Raw genomic sequence first — 24100 nt, forward strand, 5'->3', positions numbered from 1 at the left:
ACATCTGCCTGCCCTAAAGTCTGGGTTCTTGGTCTGGTTTTCTCCCTCATTCCAAAAATGTGGCTTGATTGATTCATCCATCCATCCATTTTCTTTGCCGCTTATCCTCACGAGGGTCGCGGGGAGTGCTGTAGCCTATCCCAGGTGTCAACAGGCAGGAGGCGGGGGACACCCTGAACTGGTTGCCAGCCAATCGCAGGGCACATCGAGAGAGACAACAGTCACACTCACAATCACACCTAGGGGCAATTTAGAGTGTCCAATTAATGTTGGAAACCCACGCAGGCACGGGGAGAACATGCACACGCAACACAGGCGGGTCCGGGATTGAACCTCAGAACTGTGAGGCCAATGCTTTCCAGCTGAGCCGCCATGCCGCCTATATCAATAGATAGATAGACAGATAGATAGATAGATAGATAGATAGATAGATAGATAGATAGATAGATAGATAGATAGATAGATAGATAGATAGATAGATAGATAGATAGATAGATAGATAGATAGATAGATAGATAGATAGATAGATAGATAGAGATGGACATGCACACACATGTAAGAAGACAGAATAAAACTTTATATTGCTTGTATGTTAAATGCAAATTCAATGAGCTCTAAATTGTCTAAAGTCCCTCTCAAAGTCAGCTTTGATTCGAATGAGACACACAATGAAAGGATTGTCTGTTGCTTTTGTTTTTGCTTTAAAATCACAGGTGAAATGGAAATATTTGCTTCGTCCTTTCTTTGAGTTTTTTGCCCCATTATGTTATCAGCTGTGTTACTGGCAGTTTCTCTGCTCTCGCCGTAACAATATGGCTAATATGCCGCACTTAAAGGGGAAATCCAGTGGTTTGCAATGTATCCAATAGGTCATGTAATGTGTAGCCTATTTTGACAATGTGATGTTAAATCCTCTCATTTAATAGTGTTTTGAGAAGATTTTTATTGACAATTAAGAATTTTCAGGGGCGCTGCCGTTTTCGCGAGTCACATGACCTACGTGCGCGGATGTGACGTGTTACGTGCCACAACAAAAAGGCTTGATTACACGGGACACCATTTATGCCCAGCGCTGTTTTCTCTGATTTATCCTCATCTGATGAAGAAATAGCAGTATCGGTAGATTGGGAAGACAGAGGAATACTACCTTACAGATTTGAACCTGTGGCTGTAATTAATGTTGAATATTCGGATGGTTCGTCTGGCGGAATGACGCGGAGTAAAAATCTTCTCAGAACAATGAGAGAGGATTTAACATCACGTTGTCAAAATAGGGTACATATCACATGACCTATTGGATACTGTTCATGCGAAGGACTAGATTTCCCCTTTAACTAATTTCTCAATTGCCCTTTTAAACAGTTACTGCCGGTCGCTGTAACAACTCCGCGCTGCTTTTTGCCAAATTGGTTTCCCAGCGTCGCCATGATCCCTTTAGAAGACAGTAACGACAGCGTTGTACTGTGTGATTGAGCTCCATGAGAGCGTGATCATGCACTGAATGGCATTGCTGTTGTTTCTTATTGCACAGGAATTGTCTTTGAATTAACCCGCCAAAAAAGACGCGGGCCTCCCAGCTCACGAGGAGACATGAATTTAAACGACTTCGAAGCGCTTCGCAAATCTAAATCTTCACGATTCGGCGCCAGGTGAGTCACTGTTGTGACTTAAAAAAAAAAATTGCTACAAGTTAATTTTTTGTCATTTGTCTGCCATTTTTTTTAATACCCATTCTGAGTTACAGCTAGGATTGAGTTTGTGACCGAGATTCTCACAATTTGCAGTTTCAAGCTGTTGGGTGTCTCCGACTGTGAAATGTAGTCCAACCTCCGTGTGTAGTTTTTCATTTGCCGTCCAGTAATTGACTGAATTGATGCTCGGCCTCGGTGCTACTCTCATCCTGCGACTAATTGATGAAAATATTGATTAGCCTCGGCAACGGGGATCTGCGCAGTGGATGAATTGAACGTATTGATGAGAGCCGGTCTTGCTGGTCTGATGGAGGGGGTCGTTTGTATGATTGACTGTCATCGACTGCCTTCATAGAAGTGTGTGTCTGTGTGTGTTTGCGTGCGGTTATGTTACCATAGGAACCCGCACGGCCTGCAGATGGAGACCATGACTCTGGCCCAGCAGGGCAATGAGCTGGAAGAGAAACTGCAAAAGCTGAAAGAGAGTATGAGAAGAGAGAAAGGCGAGAGGGGGTGAGTATCGGTTGCTCAGCTCGTGCCGCGGAGATACACGAGCGCCGGAAAAGTCCGAAGTGGAAAGGAACCACTGGGAGTGTGACGGGAAACAAAAACAGTTTTGTTCCGATGCTCAGGGATGCTGATTTACTCAACTGGTGTCGAAGAGTTATGATCAAAGTCTGTATTCATAACTATATGTTAATTTATTGAACCAGTTCCAGGTAAAACCACAATCTTCATGAGGATAAGCAGTATCGAACATGAATGGTTGGATTCATACAGCCGCTCTAAAAAAAAAAAGTGTACCGTTTTTGTGATGTAAAAAGTGTGACCAAGATATAACTTTTGAAAGATTTTTCTACCATTAGTGCATCTCTTGACTGATTCTTTGAACATAAAAATCTGATGCTGCGGAAGCTCCCCGGAGACCATGGATGTACTGTAATATCTGAAGAGAAAAATGATAGAAACTCAAATATTTGAACTTATCAGATACGCTTCAAATTGTGGCAGGTGTAACCCTCTGCTACAAGGTAAAATAGTCAGTGTACAACTTGTTTAGTGGTATACATTTCCTCTCCACGCAAAATAACTCAAATCCCAGCCATTATCAAAACTGCTCTCAACAAAAGCGAGTACGCACCTAAGGGAAAATATATTGTAGTCTAATCAGCCAGCTTCTTTACCTGCTGGTATGTGTCTTGTTATTGTTAGAAGGTCTGGGATGAGAATGGGGATCATCGCTGTTACACTTTGTCATACATGTCACCGTAACCTCATGGCAAAGAATTTAGAAGGAGCTGAGAAATAAAATTGTTGCTCTTGCTAAAGATGGCTTCGGGCCTAGGCCAGGGGTGCGCAATGCGTCGATTGCGATCGAACGCGAGGCAGTCCTGGTCGAAAAAAAAAGACATCAGCCAATGTTCCCTCTAAACATGCGCAATTGAACACCGCTGATGCAGTCTGTTTGCAGGCATTCTGGGTTGCGCACAAAAAAAAAACCATAATCCAATGCAAATAGAAAGTATAACTTACAGCTATTCAGTTTGTGGAATTTTGCAATTTGATTCAATTAGTCAGGGATGACTGGTTGTTACATCCAATGGCACAATAAACATACGTACTATAAAAAATGAAAAGAAGAAGCCACTGGTTTCTTTTAGGCAGCGCACGGAACTTTCTCTAACAACAACCGCTGCTCCGCCACACTCTTTTTCCTAGTTTACCTGACACCCCTCACCCTGCTCTTGAAGACATACTCTCATAATTACAAATGTTACAGTACTTACGCAGCCCATCAATGTGTTTCATAACGATAGCATCCACCACCGCTGCTTTAGTTAGCAACACAGTCTGGGCAACGTAGAGCAAAGACGAGCAAGACATGCTGCTTATATTTACGTTCAATATTAATGTAGAAAGTTAAAACAGAAATGTTGTTGTTTTAAGATGCAATGACTGTCGTCGTATGTGAAAAATTGACGAAAAAGTGGTTTAACTCGATGAGATTTTCTCTTTTCCTGTGGCAAAGGTCTGGTCTGAAGCCAAAGTAGAAAGTGCAGGATGAGATGGTGTGTCATTTTAAAATTCCACCTTGGCAAAGCCTGATCTAGGATGAAAGCACTGACAATACAGTGCACAAAAAGCTAATTCTGTATTTTAAATATAGAAGGTAATGTAACATTAACCTTAAAACGATTTGGGAGCATCATCATTTCTCAGTGGTAGAACTTCTGATATAGCAGGGTGTTCAAATACTTATTTTCTTCTCTGTAACTCTATGCCCAAGAGTGTGAAGGCAGATCTGGATGTAATGGTGGCTACAGAAACAATGGCTACTAAAAACTACAATTTTGAGATTTGCACTTTGGCGTGTGATCCCTTTTGTTGCCAACATTTGACATTAATGGCTGTGTGAGTCATTTTGAGGGACAGGACATTTACACTGTTAAACAAGCTCCATTCTGACTATATTGTTGTAAAGTCTCATTTTTTTTGTGTGTTTTAATGCATGGATATTTAAGACATTCAATATTAACACAAATTTGAGGGGTGTGCTCACGTTTGTCCGATACGCTGCGTAAAACAAATTGAATCATTGTAACCACGCGTTGAGACAACATCAGTTTTTCCATGCAATTGGAAAATAACATTATTAGGACTGAATCTTACATGCTGGTGGGCTGTAATTAGAGGGGCTTAAAAGAGGGATCAGGGACTTTAAGAAGCTTATCATAAAGTGCAAAGAAATTGCTTCTTTGGCCACTTGTAACAAGAAACACTTGAGTGATGGTTGGAGAGAGGGAAGCAGGCGGAGGAAGAGAAAGCTGCAGAAGAGCCAGTAATCAAACAATATGAGACGCTGATATATTATTACCCTTTATACATATAACAGTTACAAGCTATAATTGGGGTCACATTTATACAAATGCCGCATTATCTCCGTATGAGTGGCCAAATCCTGTAAATGTTTGAATGGAAAAGTTAGTCGTGCACCCCCCCTCCGACCCACACAAAAAAAAAATAATGCCTTGCCATTTTCTCCAACCAGACTGCTTTTAAATCTTAGTCAGGTGGAATAGGCTGCACAACGATGGAAGCGCAACATCCAATCCTAATAAATGGGCTATAAATCAACATGGAAGAGGGCCGTGTTATTACAGCTACGTACATGTCAGGCATGAGAGTTGAAATTCTGCAAAATTTGCAGCTTCACTGGCCTCGTCATGCATGTTGTGGGCACAACTGTCCCTGTGATTTTGATACGGCACTCCGTAAATAATGTTGAGCATTGTCTTTTCTTGTGCTTTTGTGCTATGGTACCTGGTAGAACTTTCCCACCTGATACTGAAATTTCTTCTAATGTAATAGTTGCATTACGTTAGCTACTCTGTCAACTACACGGTGCTAAAAAGTACCCAACATTTTTTGATCTCGAGCTTCAATCTCATAAAATGACATGAGAATATATTATATAGGAGTTAACCACAATTTACTGGTATTTGAACTGTTTTGTGCAAAACATGCGATTCAAAATTGTGACCATAAAGTTCAGAAGTCACCCTGATCTCATCAGACCATACAGTGAAGTAAATAAGTATTTGAACACCCTGCTATTTTGCAAGTTCTCCCACTTAGAAATCATGGAGGGGTCTGAAATTTTCATCGTATGTGCATGTCCACTGTGAGAGAGATCATCTAAAAAGAAAAATCCAGAAATCTCATTGTATGTTTTTTTTAACGATTTATTTGTGTGATATAGCTGCAAATAAGTATTTGAACACCTGAGAAAACCAATGTTAATATTTGGTACAGTAGCCTTTCTTTGCAATTACAGAGGTCAAACGTTTCCTGTAGTTGTTCACCAGGTTTGCACATACTGCAGGAGGGATTTTGGCCCACTCCTCCACACAGATCTTCTCCATATCAGGCAGGTTTCTGAGCTGTCGCTGAGAAACACGGAGTTTCAGCTCCCTCCACAGATTTTCTATTGACTTTTGGTCACGCTAGAATCTTGTTATGCGTCTTACGGAGCCAGTCCTTGGTTTTCCTGGCTGGGTGCTTCGGGTCATTGTCATGTTGAAAGACCCAGCCACGACCCATCTCCAATGCTCTGACTGAGGGAAAGAGGTTGTTCCCCAAAATATTACAATATGTGGCCACAGTCATCCTCTCCTGAATACAGTGGAGTCGTCCTGTCCCATGTGCAGAAAAACACCCCCAAAGCATGATGCTACCACCCCCATGCTTCACAGTAGGGATGGTGTTCTTGGGATGGAACTCATCATTCGTCTTCCTCCAAACACAGTTAGTGGAATTATGACCAAAAAGTTCCACCACCACCTACCTACGATGAAAATTTCAGACCCCTCCATGATTTCTAAGTGGGAGAACTTACAATATAGCAGCTTGTTCAAATACTTATTTTCTTCACTGTAACACATTTTGCACACATGCGTTTGTTAGATCATATGGATTTTTTCCCCCATATTTTGACAGCAATTTTATGTTCACATTTCAATCACTGTTTTTCCCCAATCATCTCATTAGTTCTTTACTGGTTGGCAATGTTCAACTCTTGTGATGTTCTGCTTTGTGAAGCGCAAGCTTACTTGGAATGGAATCCTTAACGTACAACCGGGATGCATCTTTGAGAAGCGTTCCCTGCAACTCTTCAAGCTGTGATTTATACTTGTGTATGCGTTCTTGTGTATCTGTGTTATGCACGTCTTTGTTTTCCTCTTTGCTCATCTTCAAGATCACACGGCACCCCGAGTAAATGGATTGATTATCCTCGTATTAGAGGCGGATTCAGTTATTTGCTCCAAAGAATAGATGTACAAATGTAGTTTACTGAGAGCAGGTATGGTGTAATCACTTTGGGATGACTTCACAATTGCAATAATAAAGTCAGTCCGATGTCCAGAGGCAAATGTAGTACACCGTTCTATGTTCGGGCCTGCTTAACTCCTCTTCTTTTTCTTTAGGCTTTTCTGCTGCCCTCATACATTTCCTTTTCTCGGTCTATAAAAACACAATGTAGCTCCTTCTTACCTTTTCTGTACTTTTCCACGAGCATCCTCAAGGCAAATAATGCATCTGTGGTACTCTTTCTAGGCATGAAATCATACTGTTGCTCGTAGGTTCTTACTTCCGTCCTGAGTCGAGCCTCCACTACTCTTTCCCATAACTTCACCGTGTGACACATCAACTTTATTTCTCTGTAGTTTTCGCACTTCTGAATATCGCCTTTGTTCTTAAAAATGGGTAATTGCACACTTTTCCTCCATTCTTCTGGCATCTTCTCTCCCGCTAGTATTCTCTTAAATTAAGTTGGTCAAAAACTCCACAGCCAAATCACCAAATTACTTCCATACCTCCACTGGTATGTCGTCAGGACCAACTGTCTTTCCATTTTTCATTCTGTTCAGGGCCTTTCTAACGTCTCCCATACTGATCAATGCCACTTCCCGGTCAGTCACCCCTGCCTCTTCTACTTTACCTTCTCTCCCATTTTCTTCATTCATTAGCTTCTCAAAGTGCTCTTTCCATCTACTTAGCACACTACTGGCACTAGTCAACATATTTCCATCCCTATCCTTAATCACCTTTACTTGCTGCACATCCTTCCCATCTTTATTACTCTCTCTGTGTTGACGGTTTATTGACGCTACCAGCACTCTTGTACTTTGTCTTAAAGGAGGACTTTGTCCAAAATTTCCTTGTACAATAAACACTCCAATCTGAAGTAATATTATTGTTACCCATATTTTGGATATTAATTTAAAAAAAAAGAAAAAGAAAATAAAGGACATGTTTTTTTAAATCCACGCGATATCTGGATCTGGGCCGAGCTTTCACAGCCAGACCCGGGAAGGAACGCCCTTGACCCCCCCCCCCCCGTGACATCACCAGGGCTTAGCATTCCAGAACATTCTTACTAGCTAGACCAAGATGCCGACGTGTTGTGCCCCAAACTGTAACAACAATGAGAACCCCCCCTCCCCCCCAAATTTGTCCTCCTTTAACCTCCCGTGGGGTAATTTAATTATTATTATTATTAATTAATATGGCGGCACAGTGGCTCAGCTGGTAGAGCATTGCCCTCACAGTTCCAAGGTCCCGGGCTCAATCCCTGACCCGCCTGTGTGGAGTTTTCATGTTCTTCCCATTCCTGCGTGGGTTTCCTCCGGGCACTCCGGCTTCCGGACACATTCCAAAAAATATGCAACATTAATTGGACACTCTAAATTGCCCCAAGGTGTGTTTGTGAGTGCGGCTGTTTGTCTCGATGTGCCCTGCGATTGGCTGGCAACCACTTCAGGGTGTACAACGCCTCCTGCCCGTTGACAGCTGGGATGGGCTCCAGAACTCCCCGTCACCCTCGTGAGGATGAATGTTGAAAGGAAATGGGTGGATGGATAGATTAAGTTATATAGTTATCTTTGTTTGTTTGTAATTATTTTTCACAAAAATTGGCCACAAAATTCCAGATAGTAAACGTTCTCTTAATTATTTTTTGTTTCTGTTTGTTTGTAATTATTTTTCACAAAAATCAGCCACAGAATGCCAGATAGTAAATGTTCTCTGTCCGGTGAAACAGGAGCCACAAGCAATGAGGTCAGAGCAGGAAGCACTGGAGACGTGGCAAACGCTGATTGGCTGTCAGTTTTTCAGCGGGTTTCCTTGGAATATCTGAGCGAGAGAAGAATTTCGATAATAGTTTCTAATTTAGAGATGTTTCTCGGTGAAATTTGTGGATAATGTTGGCATTAAAAGAAAGACTGAACCCTCATCTACTAACCTTTAATGGGCGCTCTCATTTGTATTTTTTTCGACAAACTCCTCCTTTAAAGAACAACTCTCCTTGTTTGTGGTGCCGTTTATCTTTATTGATTCTTGGTATTGGTGTACATAGGCATAAGAGCCAAGAACTCACGCTTGCATTATAAGTAGAGGCTTCAAATGTGCTGTTGACATCTTTGAAAAGAGAACCGTGGCATTGCTGATCTGAAATCATGCAGAGAATTCTGTCAGAAGCCCTCACAGTCACACCAATATTTTGAGTCTGAACTTTGCATGTATAATTATGTGTTCGTAAGGCGGGTAAACAGTATGTGAATGTGTCACTTTCGTTCAATCTCGAAGAGCAATTTTATCCGTTTCATGTGCTGGAAGCGTGCGCGGATGTAAGTGAATCAGTCTGGATTAGATAACGAGGTGTTTGCTCATGCAAAGTCCACAAAGATTCCCAACACACCTTATTTCTCAGGAGGGGCATGTCCTGGAGGGACAACTTGTCATCCTGCAACAGGAGAGGTGCGCCTGAGCTGTCTCCCTTGGCGACAGTCGGTTGCCAGGGCAATAGCGCACGGGAGTGATTACCTGACGCCTACCCTCAGTGTCAGCGCAACATACCGACAGAGTTCAGGCGGTTGGCAACTCTGTCGTCACATTAAAACACGGATATTGTTTGACTTTCCGTGACAGGTTGCCAGCTCAGCCGAAAATAAACAGCCTTCACAGTAGCATAAATAATTCAACGACATGAGCATGAATAACTCACGTATAAATGATGATTCCTTTTTTCATCTTCTCTGAACTCCTTATTTAAGAATTTACTAGTTGTGCTGCGATATATTTTCCCCACAGTAGCATACTTCTCTGTGGTTTTAAGCAGATAGTGTCAGTAGGTTATGACAAGTTTCTGAAATGTAATTAATAAAAAAATCACAATCATGACGTGATGGATAAATGAGAAATACTGTAGTGTACTGTAAATATATTGATCCGATGATCACTGATGTAATTATTGTGACATGAGAGGTGTTTGTAAAATTCTTTTTGATTTGTCACAGGTAATTCTTTTAAACACACGTATTGATTTAATGTTGTTTCTGCAGTTTTAGTGTCGCATTGTTGTAGAAGGTTTTATAGAGCAGCTCTTAGATTCAAATTTGGTGTTCAGGTGTAGCTAGCAGCATGATTTTGCAGTCGTGAAAATCTGGAGTATGTTCCCTGTGTTTTTGTGGGGTGGTTAACTGAAAATTCTCAATGTAGTACAAATGTCAATGCTTGTCTAGATTTGTCCTGTGATTGGCCGATGACTTATCAGGATGTAATCGGTAAACAAACTCCTGTAGCGCTTTTGTCTCAAAGGATCACATTGCTCAAAGTGCTTTGCAGAGGCTCACATTCACCCATTCAAACACCGCCATGCGCGGCACCGCCAGGCCCACTTGGAGGAATGAAAGGTTCTGTGTCTCGCCCAAGGACATTTGAACAACAAACAGTCTGAGCCAGGATTAGAACGGCCGACCCGTTGATCATTGGACGACCCGCTCTACTGTCTCATCCGCAGCCGCCTCACCTCTTGCCCGAAGTCAACTGTGATAGTTTGGAGCTTCCCGTGAGCGCAACGCGGGCAAGCGGTATTCAAATTGGAAAGATGAATGTCGTGTACCTAAACAAGATGATGCTAAAATAAAATGATAATGTTACCGAAACCTTCAGTTAAACATAACGGGATATAAATTCATCTGAGTTGTAAACTCAAACATTAAAAAAATATCTTTTGCCTTGAATTGTCTACTTTTTAAAATGTACAATCTGCTACAAAGTACTTCAAGACGTTTCTTATGGGAGTAAATATGTGCCACCAGGATTTGAATTTGAAATGCCACATTAAACAGGATTTGAGTTTGAAATGTTAAGTGATCACATTTACAATAGTTGCTACAATTCGCTGTCTAAAATTCACCGTCTGTGCCACCAGGCGGGGTTACTTCAGGTCAGAACCGCACACCCAGCCAATCGCAGTTCCGCTTTCTTAGTCACGTGACGTCACATACTAAGAAAGCATAGCTGGATTGGCTGGCTGTTTGGTTCTGGACTGAAGTAATCCGAAATTTTAGACAGCGAGTTGTGGCCCGTTGAATTGTTAACATTGAAAAGTTACACTGAAATAAAACTATTGAAAATGTGATCACTTTACATTTCAAGTTCAAATCTTGTTTTCTGTGGCATTTCAAATTCAAATCCTGGTGGCAAAAATTTACTTCCATAGTTTCTTTGATGCAAGAATGTGTGTCTTTTGTGTCCAATACAGTGAGAAAAATGGCTTGGTACTGAAATGAGCTGCTCAAGTTGGTCCCTGCTTTCATTAGCTTTCTTAAGGGTTGTCTGTGCCTGAAATGAAATCAATGACTGGTTAGTTGACTTGTGGCAAGTGGATCCAACCCCAGCATAAAGTCAAAAATCAAAAGAATTAAGATTCAACCGGCAAATAATACGCTTCCGTGGTACGTCCAGCCTCAGTAACTTTAACCCTGACAAAAGCAGGATGAGATGAACAAGTCTATTTGTGAGGAAATTGAGCTAGAAGGCTGGATGTGAGACACAAATTACATAAAAACAACAACGACAGAGACATAGGTGGGGGAACACAGGTTGCAACTAAGCGACTGAACAGGTCTGGGTTTACAGAGCCTGATTTTAACTGATGCCTAAAGATGTTTGGGAGTGTTTGTATACATTTGTATATAGAGGTGATGAAATGCTATCAAATTCATTAATGCTTGTATGATGATGATCTAACCCTATTCTTTTCCTCTCATTATTTAGGCATTCAGGACTTTCTTACTGGAAGGCGGAACAATTCGGATCAATAAACAGCAGCGTTTTGACACCAGACTCCAAGAAAACCCAAAAGGTAACAGTTTTCTGTACTTGGTGAATCTATTCACACAAGAACTTAATAGTATTCCAAGAAAAAAAAAAAAAAAAGACCTTGAAATTCACACTTCTCTATGATTTTGTCCAAAAAGAAAACAACCTAAAAGGATGTTGTCTCAAATATGGATGCATGAAAGTAATGCCATCTTTTATTCCTGTGGGGATTTTCCATTGGGTAATATTTTAATGTCACATATTTATGATGCACATTCCAGATTCTCACTTTGAATCTCCCAAGTAACACATTAATACACATTCATAACTGACCTTACGAACAATTAACACATTTTAACATGTGCCTGAGGATTAGAAATGGACAATGGAACCAACCCTTCATTTTTTTTTTCAAAACAGACATGAATGCAAATTTGCCATTCCGGCATCCCTGCATATCAATTCGTAATGCCTTTGCAGGAGAGCCGTCTGTTCAAGTTCTTAAACTCTTTGTTTCCAGGATTCGGCAATCGGCAAGGTGAAAATCAGAGTGCTGAAGGATGAACCTTTGACAGGCACGTCATCAGTTACAGTATGAAGTTAATTTCTGGTACCTTGGTAATGCCAGATTCTTACATTTCCAGTTAGAAAATGCCTACATTGTCCACACGAAGTTGAATAATTAAAGAGGTAACTTCAAAGCAGCACAGTGTGCTTTAGATGCTATTGTCCTTCCTCTCACATTCCTTGCCGCAGCACTTTTAAGATATGTTTCATTCCATGTGTTTTCAATAGGACGACTAATTTCGGATGTATACCCATTTTGCATTCCATGGTTTAATAAATTGTTCAATTTTACAAATATTCACAAGTATAATGATCAAATTTGTATACTTTGCTGTGGTGCCTGTCTGTTTCCCAAAGACAGTAGAACTTCGATTAAACAGACCCCAATGTAAAAGATGTAGAATAAACGGACCATCAAGACTGAACAATGTGTTCCATTCATGCCTTAAAATCCCATTGACCAAGTCTCTTAGTTACAGAATTGTCCATTTTTTTTTTTTTTTTACTGGTGCTGTGGCAAAATTCAGGCAGAAAATGGGACTGACGTATTTCCAGGTCATAGATATACAGTAGGCGGCATGGTGGAGCAGTTGTAAAGTGTTGGCCTCACAGTTCTGAGGACCGGGGTTCAAATCCTGGCCCCACCTGTGTAGCGTGTGCATGTTCTCCCCGTGCCTGCGTGGGTTTTCTCCGGGCACTCAGGTTTCCTCCCACATTCCAAAAACAAACACATTCTAAATCGCCCCTGGTGTGAACGTAAGTGCTACTGTTGTCTGTCTCCATGTGCCCTGCGATTGGCTGGCAACCAGTTTAGGGTGTAACCCGGCTCCTGGCCGTTGACAGCTGGGATAGGCTCTCGAACTCCCGCGACCCTTGTGAGGATAAGCAGCTCAGAAAATGGATGGATGGATGGATGGATGGATGGATAGCACAACAACATTTGTAAATAAATAAAAATAAAGACTAAAAAAGGGTGGTATTAAAATGTATGGCCTCATGTTTTAAAACATTGACAAAGACCACTTTTACTGTAAGAACAAACATTTGTGGGGTTTTTTTTCTATTCCAAAAATTTTTTTTGGGCTCGCTTTAGTGGGTTACTGACCTTATACCTACCTACCTGTATGTGGCAAATGTTTGATATATCAGTGCAGTTTTAGTAAACAGCGTGTATCTGATTTACTTATTTTTATCCAAGATATTTTATTGACTGTCCATTACAACACCAATGTTCTTTAGAAGTGAAATGTAATTCTTCTTAATACAGATGCACGTTTATTATTATAGTCGTTTATCATCGATATTCGGGAAAATATATCGTCCTGGAAATTGTTTCTACTGTGCCAGAGTGAAACATAACATATTAAAAGAGAGCAAGAGCAATGGGAAAGACAATAATACTGGACAAATGTACAAATAAAAACTCTGTGATGGTAAATTGCACAGACTCGTTTTAAGACAGGTGCATCCTGGGACTCACATAGTCTCAAGTGATCTATGACTATAAGTTTATACTATACTATACTATACTATATACTATACTATACTATACTATACTACTATACTATACTATATACTATACGATAACTACGACTACTGCTACTCCCACTAACAATAAAATATCTATTTTTTTAAGCTTTAGGGCTTCATATGATGTTTGTACCACCCGCTCGAGAACAGTTTGGGGATGGGAATTCCTTTTTCGACAAGAATATACAATAAAATTATACAGTCCTAAAAACAAGGTTCATAAAAATGCTAACCTGGCCAGCGCAGAGTCCTGACCTGAACCCATGATAAAACCTTTGGGAGAAACTAGAGTGGCTATTCAGAACCCGGCCTTCTTGCCCAACATAAGAATGCGACTTCCCAAATGTGCTTCTGAGCGAATGGTCCAAAATTGTCATAAAGACGCTCCTTAACCTTGTGGAAAGACACCCCTGCAGAGAGGAAACTGTTACTGTTTATCTGGATGTCATATAAACCCCAAATGATTCAGAAAAGGGGATGCAAGGCACTTTGCGCACTTGGTAGAAAGGCACCTTTCTGCCTTATTGAAGTTCAGTCATTATTTTACAGAAATGACATATCCAATATGATGGACAGACTTGCTGTATTCCTGCAATGGCTAAAAGAGCAAGTGTATATTTGGTTTCTATGGTTCCATCAAGCTCTGTCTCTGTCTCTGTAGTTCCACCTCATCTCCCTCTATGCGAAACCTGTTGTTGTCCCCAGACGACAAAGCAAAGTAGGATGAGGGGACCAAACTGCGGACAAGGCGACGTAAGGGCAGATCAACAGGTTTGCACAACATTCACATTTGTGATGGGAATTCCGTTTTTTTCTATATTAATACACATTAATATCTTATTGTTATTATATATACAGGGAGTCCTCGAGTTAAGACGGTCTCGACCAAAGACGTTTCGACTTTACAACGCCCGTCCCCCGTCCGCCATTTTGCCTGGCTATTGCTTGTCTTTGTTTGTGCGCCGGGAGTATTTTTGCATTTTTCGCCCACTTTTTTAGACATCATGACCCCAAAAAAGAAAGCTGTGTCTTTTAGCAATGCTTCTGCAGGCATAAGAAATTCAGTTACCATGGAAATGAAGCTCAAGATTATAAAAAGATTGTAGAAAAGAGAGACACCAACACCACCAAGGCTTCAGTCGGTCGACCGTGGTGACATTTATTAAAGACAAAGCCCCTATTTTAGCACATGTGAAGGGTTCCGTTCCCATGTCGGATACAATGATCGTAAAACTAGGTTCTTTGATACTTGTCGAGATGGAGAGGATTGAGGACCGGGTTCCTTTGCAATAGCTAAGCACAGCCTCCCCTTCTTCTGCATGCACCTCTCAGCAGTAATGATAAGTACATCATCTTGTTTATTTCATTGTATTTATTTTTTATAGAAAGTATTTTGATGTAAATTCTGACTTTAATGGTGGAATCCGACTTAAGTCGAAATTCGAGATAAGTCGCTAGTGTAGGAACGGATCTCAGTCGTAGAACGAGGACTCCCTGTATTACGAACCTTGAGAGAACAGAGTAAGATAAAGGCACGGGGTGTCTGATGTTTACTTACCGCATACATTATCATCAGAAACATACATTACATATGTTGCTTGTGATGCCTGATCTGTTTTCCGAATATGCGTGTATGTTAACTAGTGTGTGTGTACAGTGGAACCTTGATAGAGTGGACTAATAGAAGTGGGCAGTCGTCCAATATAGCTGAATGCCAATATAGCTGAATGTTTGCTGCATCGAATGGTCTTTTTTTTTTTTTAAAGACTTAAAATTCTCTGTACAGTTCAAAATGTTTAGTATTTTAATATAAGAAAAAGCTTGAAAATGTTTGAAAGTGTCACATTTTATCCAAACTTACCTTGTCAGTGTGCGTAGTCATGGTTGCATTGCAAAGTCGGTTTCACGAGCCGCCAAGCATTAGTTTGCTCAATAGCAGGTTCTAGAATCCAGAATCTTGTGTTTCTGGACATAAAAAGACTTGGTCGACAGCATTTTGAATCTAAACCATTTTTGGACGCATTGTTAGGTTCTGACTGTCCGTTTTATCCGATATCCGTTATATGAGGGTCCATTTTATTGACATTTCACTGTGTTTACCAACGACACAAAGTCAATGAAATGCTTATAAAACATCTCACAGGTATCTGAAAATCATCTACAGTCACCTTTTCTTTCTCATATTATAGTATAGTTTGTAGTTTGTTGTGCAGCTTCCGTGGAGTATATCCAATATGGTTCCCGAGACCATAGTCCCCCGTCCCCCCACTCAAAAATCAGTTCAAGACCTTTTCATAAACACCATACATTATTCCATTCATTTGTTACAATAAATACGCATCAAAACCTATTTAGTCAGAAAAATGTCTGCCTCAACGATGATCAATAAAAATAGCTTCCATCTTTTTACTGTAACAAAAGGTGAAAATAATCCACGAGTCCACATGAGTGAAACACTGGCAGCGACAAAATATCCCCACTTTTGAAATAGATTTCTATGCTGTAATTGGTCTTTCCATACATTCTATAGATACAAATACAACTGGCTGACATGCCTGCCTCCTATTTTCTTTTTGTATTTTTGAACATTACACGTACAATGTTCCAAATCCAACTTTATGACCTCCCCTCTTTCATTTCACTTGTATGTTCTCTCCTGTTCCTCTATCAGATGTCCCTCCTGTCAAATAAATGTCCCCCCTCTCACATCTTTGGATATACTTCACTCTGTGCAAGATATTAACACTTTTTTTCCCCCACTTCTTGTGCCCCCCCCCCATGCGAAATTGGATTCCATTCCTCCCTCACGTCCCTTGATGTTTGTCTTTCTCCTTTGTTTCACTCTTATGATGATTTCCCTGCTCAAACTTACTGGGTCCCCTCATAAATAATCGACTGACCTTTACTTTTCATTTCATTTAAGTATATGCATATTTGTGAACATTACATTAATCAATATCAAAGACGTGAGGCGGTGGTTGCCCCTGATAAAACAGAAAGCAAATGTTTTTCATGAATTATGTGTGACCCTGTGTGATGGGCATAATGGCAAGCTTTTTAGTCACATGAAAGAACATTCTTCAAGGAATATCATATAAATGACTTGTATGAGACGCTTTTTATTATACCCTGTAATTTTACTGTATGTATAATGGCAAAGAGGCGCCACGGTGGCTCAGCTGGGAAGCGTTGGCCTCACAGTCATGAGGACCTGGGTTCAATCCTGGCCTTCCCTGTATGGAGTTTCCATGCTCTCCCCGTGGCTGCGTGGGTTTTCTCCGGCCACTCCGGTTTCCTCCCACATCCCAAAAACGCGCAACATCAATTGGACACTAAATTGCCTGCATGTCTCGATGTGCAACCAGTTCATGGTGTACCCCGCCTCCTGCCCGTTGACACCTGGGATAGGCTCCAGCACTCCCCGGGACCCTTGTGAGGATAAGCAGGTAAGAAAATGGATGGATAATTGTAAAGAGCTACCTATTTGCTTTCATATTTGCCAACTTAACTTTGGAACTAGGAAAGCACCAGTTTTTCAAAAGGCCTACCAATATCGTGACATATTACAGTCAAATAACGATAGATTTATTGCATGATCGTTGCAATTTTAACAATAGAAAACTAAAATCACCCGTGTAGCGGAGTTGGAAGTGAGTCATCCTACAATATCAACCTGCTTGTCGCGACGCAGCAAAATCATGATCTAATAATGAAAAAATTGTAGAATATATGAATACCACCTTGCGCCATACGGAATTCTGCGCCTGGGCTCATTGTCGTCGCTACCCCCAGCAGCCCACTCCTCATTACTTGTGGTACACATACACGGCATGCTTAACGTTGCAGTATTCCAGACCCATTCAGGATAAAAAAAAAAAAAGGAACTAATTTCCTCCAGCATAGCACAGAAGAGTGTAGTGATATGCTGCTTGTTGCCTGATAGCATGCTCATTCCCAGGAGAGTGGCTGTAATTTATCCCAAAGGCGTAAGAGGGTAAATAAGGGCCCACTTTATGGCACCATTACAAGGCAATGTTGCACTTGTTTAGGACTAGTTTTTGACTTGTTTTTGCAAAAACACACGCTCACTACTGTATGGCAGTAAATACCAAGTATTCAGTGGTCAATATGTGTACATTCTTTGAAAGGTAAGATTTTAATTCATTTCTCAGCGGATAAAAGAATTTTCTGGATTTTGATTGTTACTGCCCTCGTTAATTACATTTTGTAAATATAGACTTTTATATTGCTGAACTTCACTGTTGCTAAATTGATATTGTATTTAAACGACATTGTACACAATGACAAATGTCATTTGCAATCACTGACCCACATTTATGGGAGTGTTTTGCAATACAGAATGCAATGAAAAAAAAAAGACTCAGAAAAATCTGTTTCGATGATGTTTGTTGAGCGCTGTATTATGGAAGTAAATTTGGGCCACCAGGATTTGAATTTGAAATGCAACAGAAAACAGGATTTGAATTTGAAATGTAAAATGATCACATTTTCAATAGTTGCTACAATTCGCTGTCTGAAATTCAACTGGCTACAATAAAGTTCACCGTCTGTGCCACCAGGCAGGGTTACTTCAGGTCAGAACCGAACAGCCAATCCAGTTACGCCTCCTTAGTATGTGATGTCACGTGACTAAGAGAGCGTAACAGCGAACGTAACACAATTTCTTTATAATTAGTTATAAAAATAATGACTTCTTAAAAAGGACCTCTTTGCAATTGGTGAAGGCAGTAAATGTTCCAAATTAGTAATCAGGTGGAAGGGCCCCACCACATCCTGTGGTCTGCACTACTCAGATCATCTAGTTAGTATAAAAAAAAAAACCACACAGCTGGGATGCAATTAAATGTGAATGTGTATAAATAATCGTCTCGAAATCCTTGTAGTACTGTTCTTGTTCACTGCGATATTTTTAGGGTCTTGTTTCGGGGTCATATGTTGCAACAGAATATCTGAATCATTTTTAAGATCAATGTCGCTGTCCGTGCATGTTCGCAAAAAAATGTATTTCAGTATTTCAAAATAAAGCTGATTTGAACGTCAGGTTGAATGTCAGGGAAAAGAGACGGAGCCCCTCCATTCATCCTCCTTGTCCTTGTCCTTGGATGTTTTCTTTACTTTTGACTTTACCTCTGGGCTCTGTCCCCGTGGCTCCTGTCAGAAAACCTTTGACTGCTTAATAGAAGTGGATTTTAAACAGAAATGATGGTGTCAAGATTCACACACACACTTGACAATTAACCCCCCCTCCCCAACCCCCGTCTCACACACACCCTGCTTGACTCATTTACACCTTGGAATCTTCTGTCAGTTTGTTTGAGTTTGAGTCACTGTAGATATTTTAAACCTTGCACCTACACAGCTACTCTTCCCTGAAAATGAAAGCAGCCCCCCCCCCTGCGCCCCCCCATATGTGTGCGGTCTTTTTTTCTATGTATTTTGGTGAGAACGCTTCAACCAAGCCAATTTTACATTGTCATCTTCTAATATTGAGCTCTGGTTTGAAATAGGTTTCAAGTTCCATTCTATAGTTTGGCTGTGCTTTTTTTCTTTGCTGAATATGTTTTTCTTCTTGTGGCACTCCTGTGGTTATTACAGCTAAAAATAATTTTTGGCACCCCTCCGGTTCCAGTCGACATGATGATTCTGTCTGATATGCGAGGGTGAGCTGCCGGGCTTATCCTTCGTGATGGGTTTAACTGATTGACAACTTAATCCTTCCTTCAGAACATTGCCATTTCCTGCACGTTATTTCACATCATAAATGATTGTGTCTCTTCAAATGAATGTTGTGAATTGCACAACAATCAAGTCCGGCAAGTCAGGTCTTTTAGTTTTTTAGTTTTTAGTTTTTTTTTTTTTTTCATAGGTCAACAAAACGGTGACTTACAGTCAAGAAAATAAGTATTTCAACACCCTGCTATATTGCAAGTTCTCCACCTTTGGAAATCATGGAGGGGTCATATTTTTTGGTCATAATTCCACCAACCGTGTTTGAAGGAAAACGAATGATGAGTTCCATCCCACGAACACCATCCCTACTGTGAAGCATGGGGGTGGTAGCATCATGCTTTTTCTGCACATGGGACTCCACTGTATTAAGGAGAGGATGACCGCGGCCGTGTATTGTGAGATTTTGGGGAACAACAATCTTTCCCTCAGTCAGAGCATTGAAGATGGGTCGTGACTGGATCTTTAAACATGACAATGAGTCGAAGCACACAGCCAGGAAAACTGAGGAGTGGCTCCGTAAAAGTATATCAAGGTTCTGGCGTGGCCTAGCCTGTCTCCAGACTTAAACCCAATAGAAAATCTTTGGAGGGAGCTGAAACTCTGTGTTTTTCAGCGACAGCCCAGAAACCTGCCTGAAATAGTGAAGATCTGTGTGGAGGAGTGGGTCAAAATCCCTCCTGCAGTGTGTGCAAACCTGGTGAACGACTACAGGAAACGTTTGACATCTGTAATTGCAAACAAAGTCTACTGTACCAAATATTAACATTGGTTTTCTCAGGTGTTCCAATACTTATTTGCAGCTGTATCACACAAACAAATTGTTAAAAAAAGCAGACATTGTGATTTCTGGATTTTTCCTTTTCGATTATCTCTCTCCCAGTGGACATGCACCTATGATAAAAATTTCAGACCGCTTCATGATTTCTAAGTGGGACAACTTGCAATAAAGCAGGGTGTTTCAATACTTAATTTCTTCACTGTAAGTCACATTAAGTCCCAATGACTCTTTAGTTTCCAATTCGGGCAACCCGGAATGGAAAGAAGAAAAAACTTTTTGCTGTGAGACAACGGTGCTCATCATCCATACAAAGATGCAACTTTTGCTTCCCAACTACTGCCGAGGTATGCTGGAGCAAGGCTTTGAACCCTTTGGTGATTTAGGAATCTTGTTTGTGTGCAGCCTCCTCACCCTGACCTCTTTTCCTTTGTGCATGGCCATAAATCCTGATTGTGCACGCGTCTCTCTTTCTGGACTGTGCGCACGTAGCATCGGAAAGCTAACAGAATGATAAAGGATTGTTCTTCTTCACGCATTTACAGTCACAGCAGCTTGCTAACCACACATCCCTGTGAACACAAGAAAGCATCAGCCTGCAGTTCAAACGTGGTTTTCGAGAGTTCACCTAAAGGGGGCACTAATGCTCCACATCATTGTTCAAGTTCAGGTGCCGTCCAATCTCTGCTCTGATGAGACAAAATAAGTATAGCCAATCATGCTCAGGCCAACTGTTAAAAGATGGATTGTGTTTATAGAAATGACATCCAAACGATATTTGCATGAGAAACATTTTAGTAGTCACACTCTTTGTTCAAACTCATAACAAAACGCATTAACCCAAATTATATTTTTAATGCTTGAATATAATGTTCATCCATGAGTTGTTAGATTTAGTGCTACTCAAAATAAATGTATTTTGCTTCAGTGTTTCTTGATTGTGATGTCACATATTATTAAATTCATATTATTATACTGCTGCTTATATTGCTTCGTTCATTTCTGACTTCACAGAGGAGTTCATTGAGTCAACTTAAATTTTGGGTATTCTGTATTACTGATCAAACTGCTAAATAATAAATTAAAGGAACATTTTTGAGATGATGGACTTTCTTCTCATGTTCGGTTCCAACACATTTGTTTAATACTGTGTATTTTGTCCCTGTAAAGTGAAAATAGAATGTCCTATAAAATTTAGAGTTACCAAAAAACAAAAACAAGAGTGTTGTCAACAAGCCTCGCCAAATTTGAATGTCGATAATAATCGACGAGTGTATAAAATCAGGCTCAAAAACAATAAAAAAATTCGTACTCTCTGTCCAGCTGTGGGCGTGTCTGCAGAATGTACTGAAAATATGCCCAGCTGAACTTCAGCTGCTGAACTTCAGCTGTCACTCAAATATGAGTCGAAGATTATATGCTCAAAAGTTTTAATGTCATGTGGTGTAAATGATCCCCTGGCTAAAATGATTGACAGTCCCTTAATGATAAAACAGAACCTTGAAACTTGGGCCCTAAACAACGGCGATGACTCATTGTTAGATTTAATACAGCCTCATAATGTGACATAACAGTAGTCCCTAGATATTGTGGTTCTGCTTAATACATCCATCCGTTATCCAAGCCGCTTATCCTCACCAGGGTCACGAGAGAGCCAGAGCCTATGACGGCGAGCTACAGCCGAAAGGCGCACGACACTGAACTGGTCACCAGTCAGTCGCAGGGTAGATATCAACACTATCACTTAGCGGGAATCGATCCCAAGCTGGTAGCGTGTGTACCACTGCACAATCAGTGACTCCGGTTCTATTTCATTTCTTAATGTACTCAATTTTAAGACTCGTGATAGAAATGTTAAATTAAATGCAACAGGGTTTATTTATATTGAAGTCCATCTTCTCAGTTTGGGTCGAACCTTTCTTTGGATACTTTGGTTGGTTTCTTCTTTGATTTAAAAAAACATGAACATTAGGTCAATTCAACACACATTCTCTCACATGTTCGAATCCACCAGAAAGTCTGCACGTGCCCTCTGGCTGACTGAAAAGCAGAAAGTCCAACTTTCTTCTTACCAAAAACCAGGATTGACTTCACCTCACCCACGAGTCTGAACAGAATCATCAGTAGAACATTGATAAATAGATTTGTAATGTTAATGGGAAGTTTATTTTCTCGAGCGTTTTGTTTGTCACTGTGCACGGATGCAGTTCTGGAGCCTTTTTATTATGAATTTTCAACCTACATTGGATTTGTTTTGTTTGGCTGTCTGCATGACCAATCATTTCTCGTGTGTTTATATATTATAAATGATTTCCTGCAATGTAGGAAGGGAAGCTTATATAACAAAACAAAAGGACTGTTGAAGCCAAGCATGAAACCGCTCACAAAAGCTCTAGTAAGAGATCAGAGTCAAGCTTAAAGCGTTAAAATAAAATGTCCTTACGCAGCGTGACAATGTATACAGTCGTTACGTTTTTTTTTAAAGATGCATGTTGACTGTGTGGCACGGTGGATCAGCTAGTAAAGCGTTGGCCTTACAGTTCGGAGGTCCTGGGTTCAATCCCTGACCCGCCTGTGTAGAGTTTGCATCTTTTCCCCGTGCCTGCGTGGCTTTCCTCCAGGCACTCCTGCTTCCTCTCACATCCCAAAAACATACAACATTAATTGGACACTAAATTGCCCGTAGGGGTGATTGTGAATGCGGCTGTTTGTCTCTACGTGCCCTGCGATCGGCTGGCAAACAGTTCAGGGTGTACTTTGCATCCTGCCCGTTGACAGGTGGGATAGGTTCCAGTACGCCCTGTGCCCCTTGTGAGGATAAGTGGCAAAAGACAATGGATGGATGTTGACTGGGCGGCACGGTGGATCAGCTGGTAAAGCGTTGGCCTCACAGTTCTGAGGTCCTGGGTTCGATCTTGGCCCCGCCTGTGTGGAGTTTGCAAGTTCTCCCCGTGCCTGCGTGGGTTTCCTCCGGGCACTCCGGTTTCCTCCCACATCCCAAAAACATGCAACATTAATTGGAGACTCTAAATTGCCCATAGGTGTGATTGTGAGTGTGGCTGTTTGTCTCTATGTGCCCTGCGATTGGCTGGCAACCAGTTCAGGGTGTACCTTGCATCCTGCCCGTTGACAGGTGGGATAGGCTCCAGCACGCCCTGTGACCCTTGTGAGGATAAGCGGCAAAGAAAATGGATGGCTGGATGGATGTTGACTACTGTCTGGGTCACAGAAGCTGGTCACATCTTGTAATATCATTGCTGTCAGGCGTAACATAATCACTTTTCAGTCATTTTCAACATTTTATAACGGTCAGTAATTTGCACAAAGGACATACCCGCATGGGGACTGGCCAACTGCATTGAGTTGTGAAAAAAAAAACACAAAAGTTGACCAAATCTGGACATCGGAGGTTTCGGCTGCTCACTTGATTCGCCTTATTATGGCGGGGCGCTTGCCCACTTGAGTTTGAAATGCATACATCCATCCCGTTATTCAATCACGTTCAGCTGTGTACTTTGGCAGGATGCGAAGGCTGGGGGATTATACACATGCAGCTGATGCTTGCATCTCTCGCTCCTCCGTTAATCCTCTGTCGTTTGCTTTGGAAAGAATGCGAGGGAAGAGGGAAGAGAATAAGAGTCGGGGTGACAAATAGAATATTAATTTAATTAGAATGCCATACTGGGCCTCGCTCTACTTTCCCATCAACTTTGCGTTGTAAGACTCACACATACACATATAAAACATTATTGATTTAGTTCCACGTGGCATCTGATGGCAATTGCGATTATAGGTGAAGTGCTGTTATAGGTGCATTGTGTAGGGTTAAAACTGCGGATGTGGTGCCACTTGTAGGCGTTACATATTTAAATTCAAGTGTCCATGGTTTGCGGGGTTCTTTTCGACACCGAAAACTTTCTTCATATTGGTTAACCTCAGCATTGCGAGTGGTCAGTTGTTATTAAAGGAACTGAAAAATGAGTTTAGCCTGTGGTACAGAGAAGCGCAATCAACATTTGTGCCGTGTGCGCCCCCGTTTCTTGTCCATTATGGACATACCTGAGCGTCTGGTGGATGAACAAATTATTGAGTGAGTTTTATTTGACGTTCATGCACTGTT

The 24100-nt window shown here is 41.0% G+C and overlaps 1 protein-coding gene across 7 annotated transcripts in view; it reads left to right on the forward strand.

The window, feature by feature from the left end:
- zbbx (zinc finger, B-box domain containing) overlaps positions 1–24100 on the forward strand; it is a 34296-nt gene that overhangs the window by 2288 nt on the left and 7908 nt on the right. For 5 of the 7 annotated variants that reach the window (XM_061827338.1, XM_061827345.1, XM_061827342.1 and 2 more), the window contains exons 2-6: positions 1532–1649; positions 2091–2204; positions 11313–11400; positions 11878–11932; positions 14116–14225. In XM_061827338.1, coding sequence (XP_061683322.1) covers positions 1532–1649; positions 2091–2204; positions 11313–11400; positions 11878–11932; positions 14116–14225 — 485 coding nt within the window. The remainder of the gene's footprint in view (positions 1–1531; positions 1650–2090; positions 2205–11312; positions 11401–11877; positions 11933–14115; positions 14226–24100) is intronic. The other 2 variants (XM_061827339.1, XM_061827343.1) reach the window with 2 other exon arrangements.

Source organism: Syngnathoides biaculeatus, chromosome 8 (genome assembly GCF_019802595.1).
Source record: "Syngnathoides biaculeatus isolate LvHL_M chromosome 8, ASM1980259v1, whole genome shotgun sequence".
In the NCBI taxonomy this organism is placed as follows: Eukaryota; Metazoa; Chordata; class Actinopteri; order Syngnathiformes; family Syngnathidae; genus Syngnathoides; species Syngnathoides biaculeatus.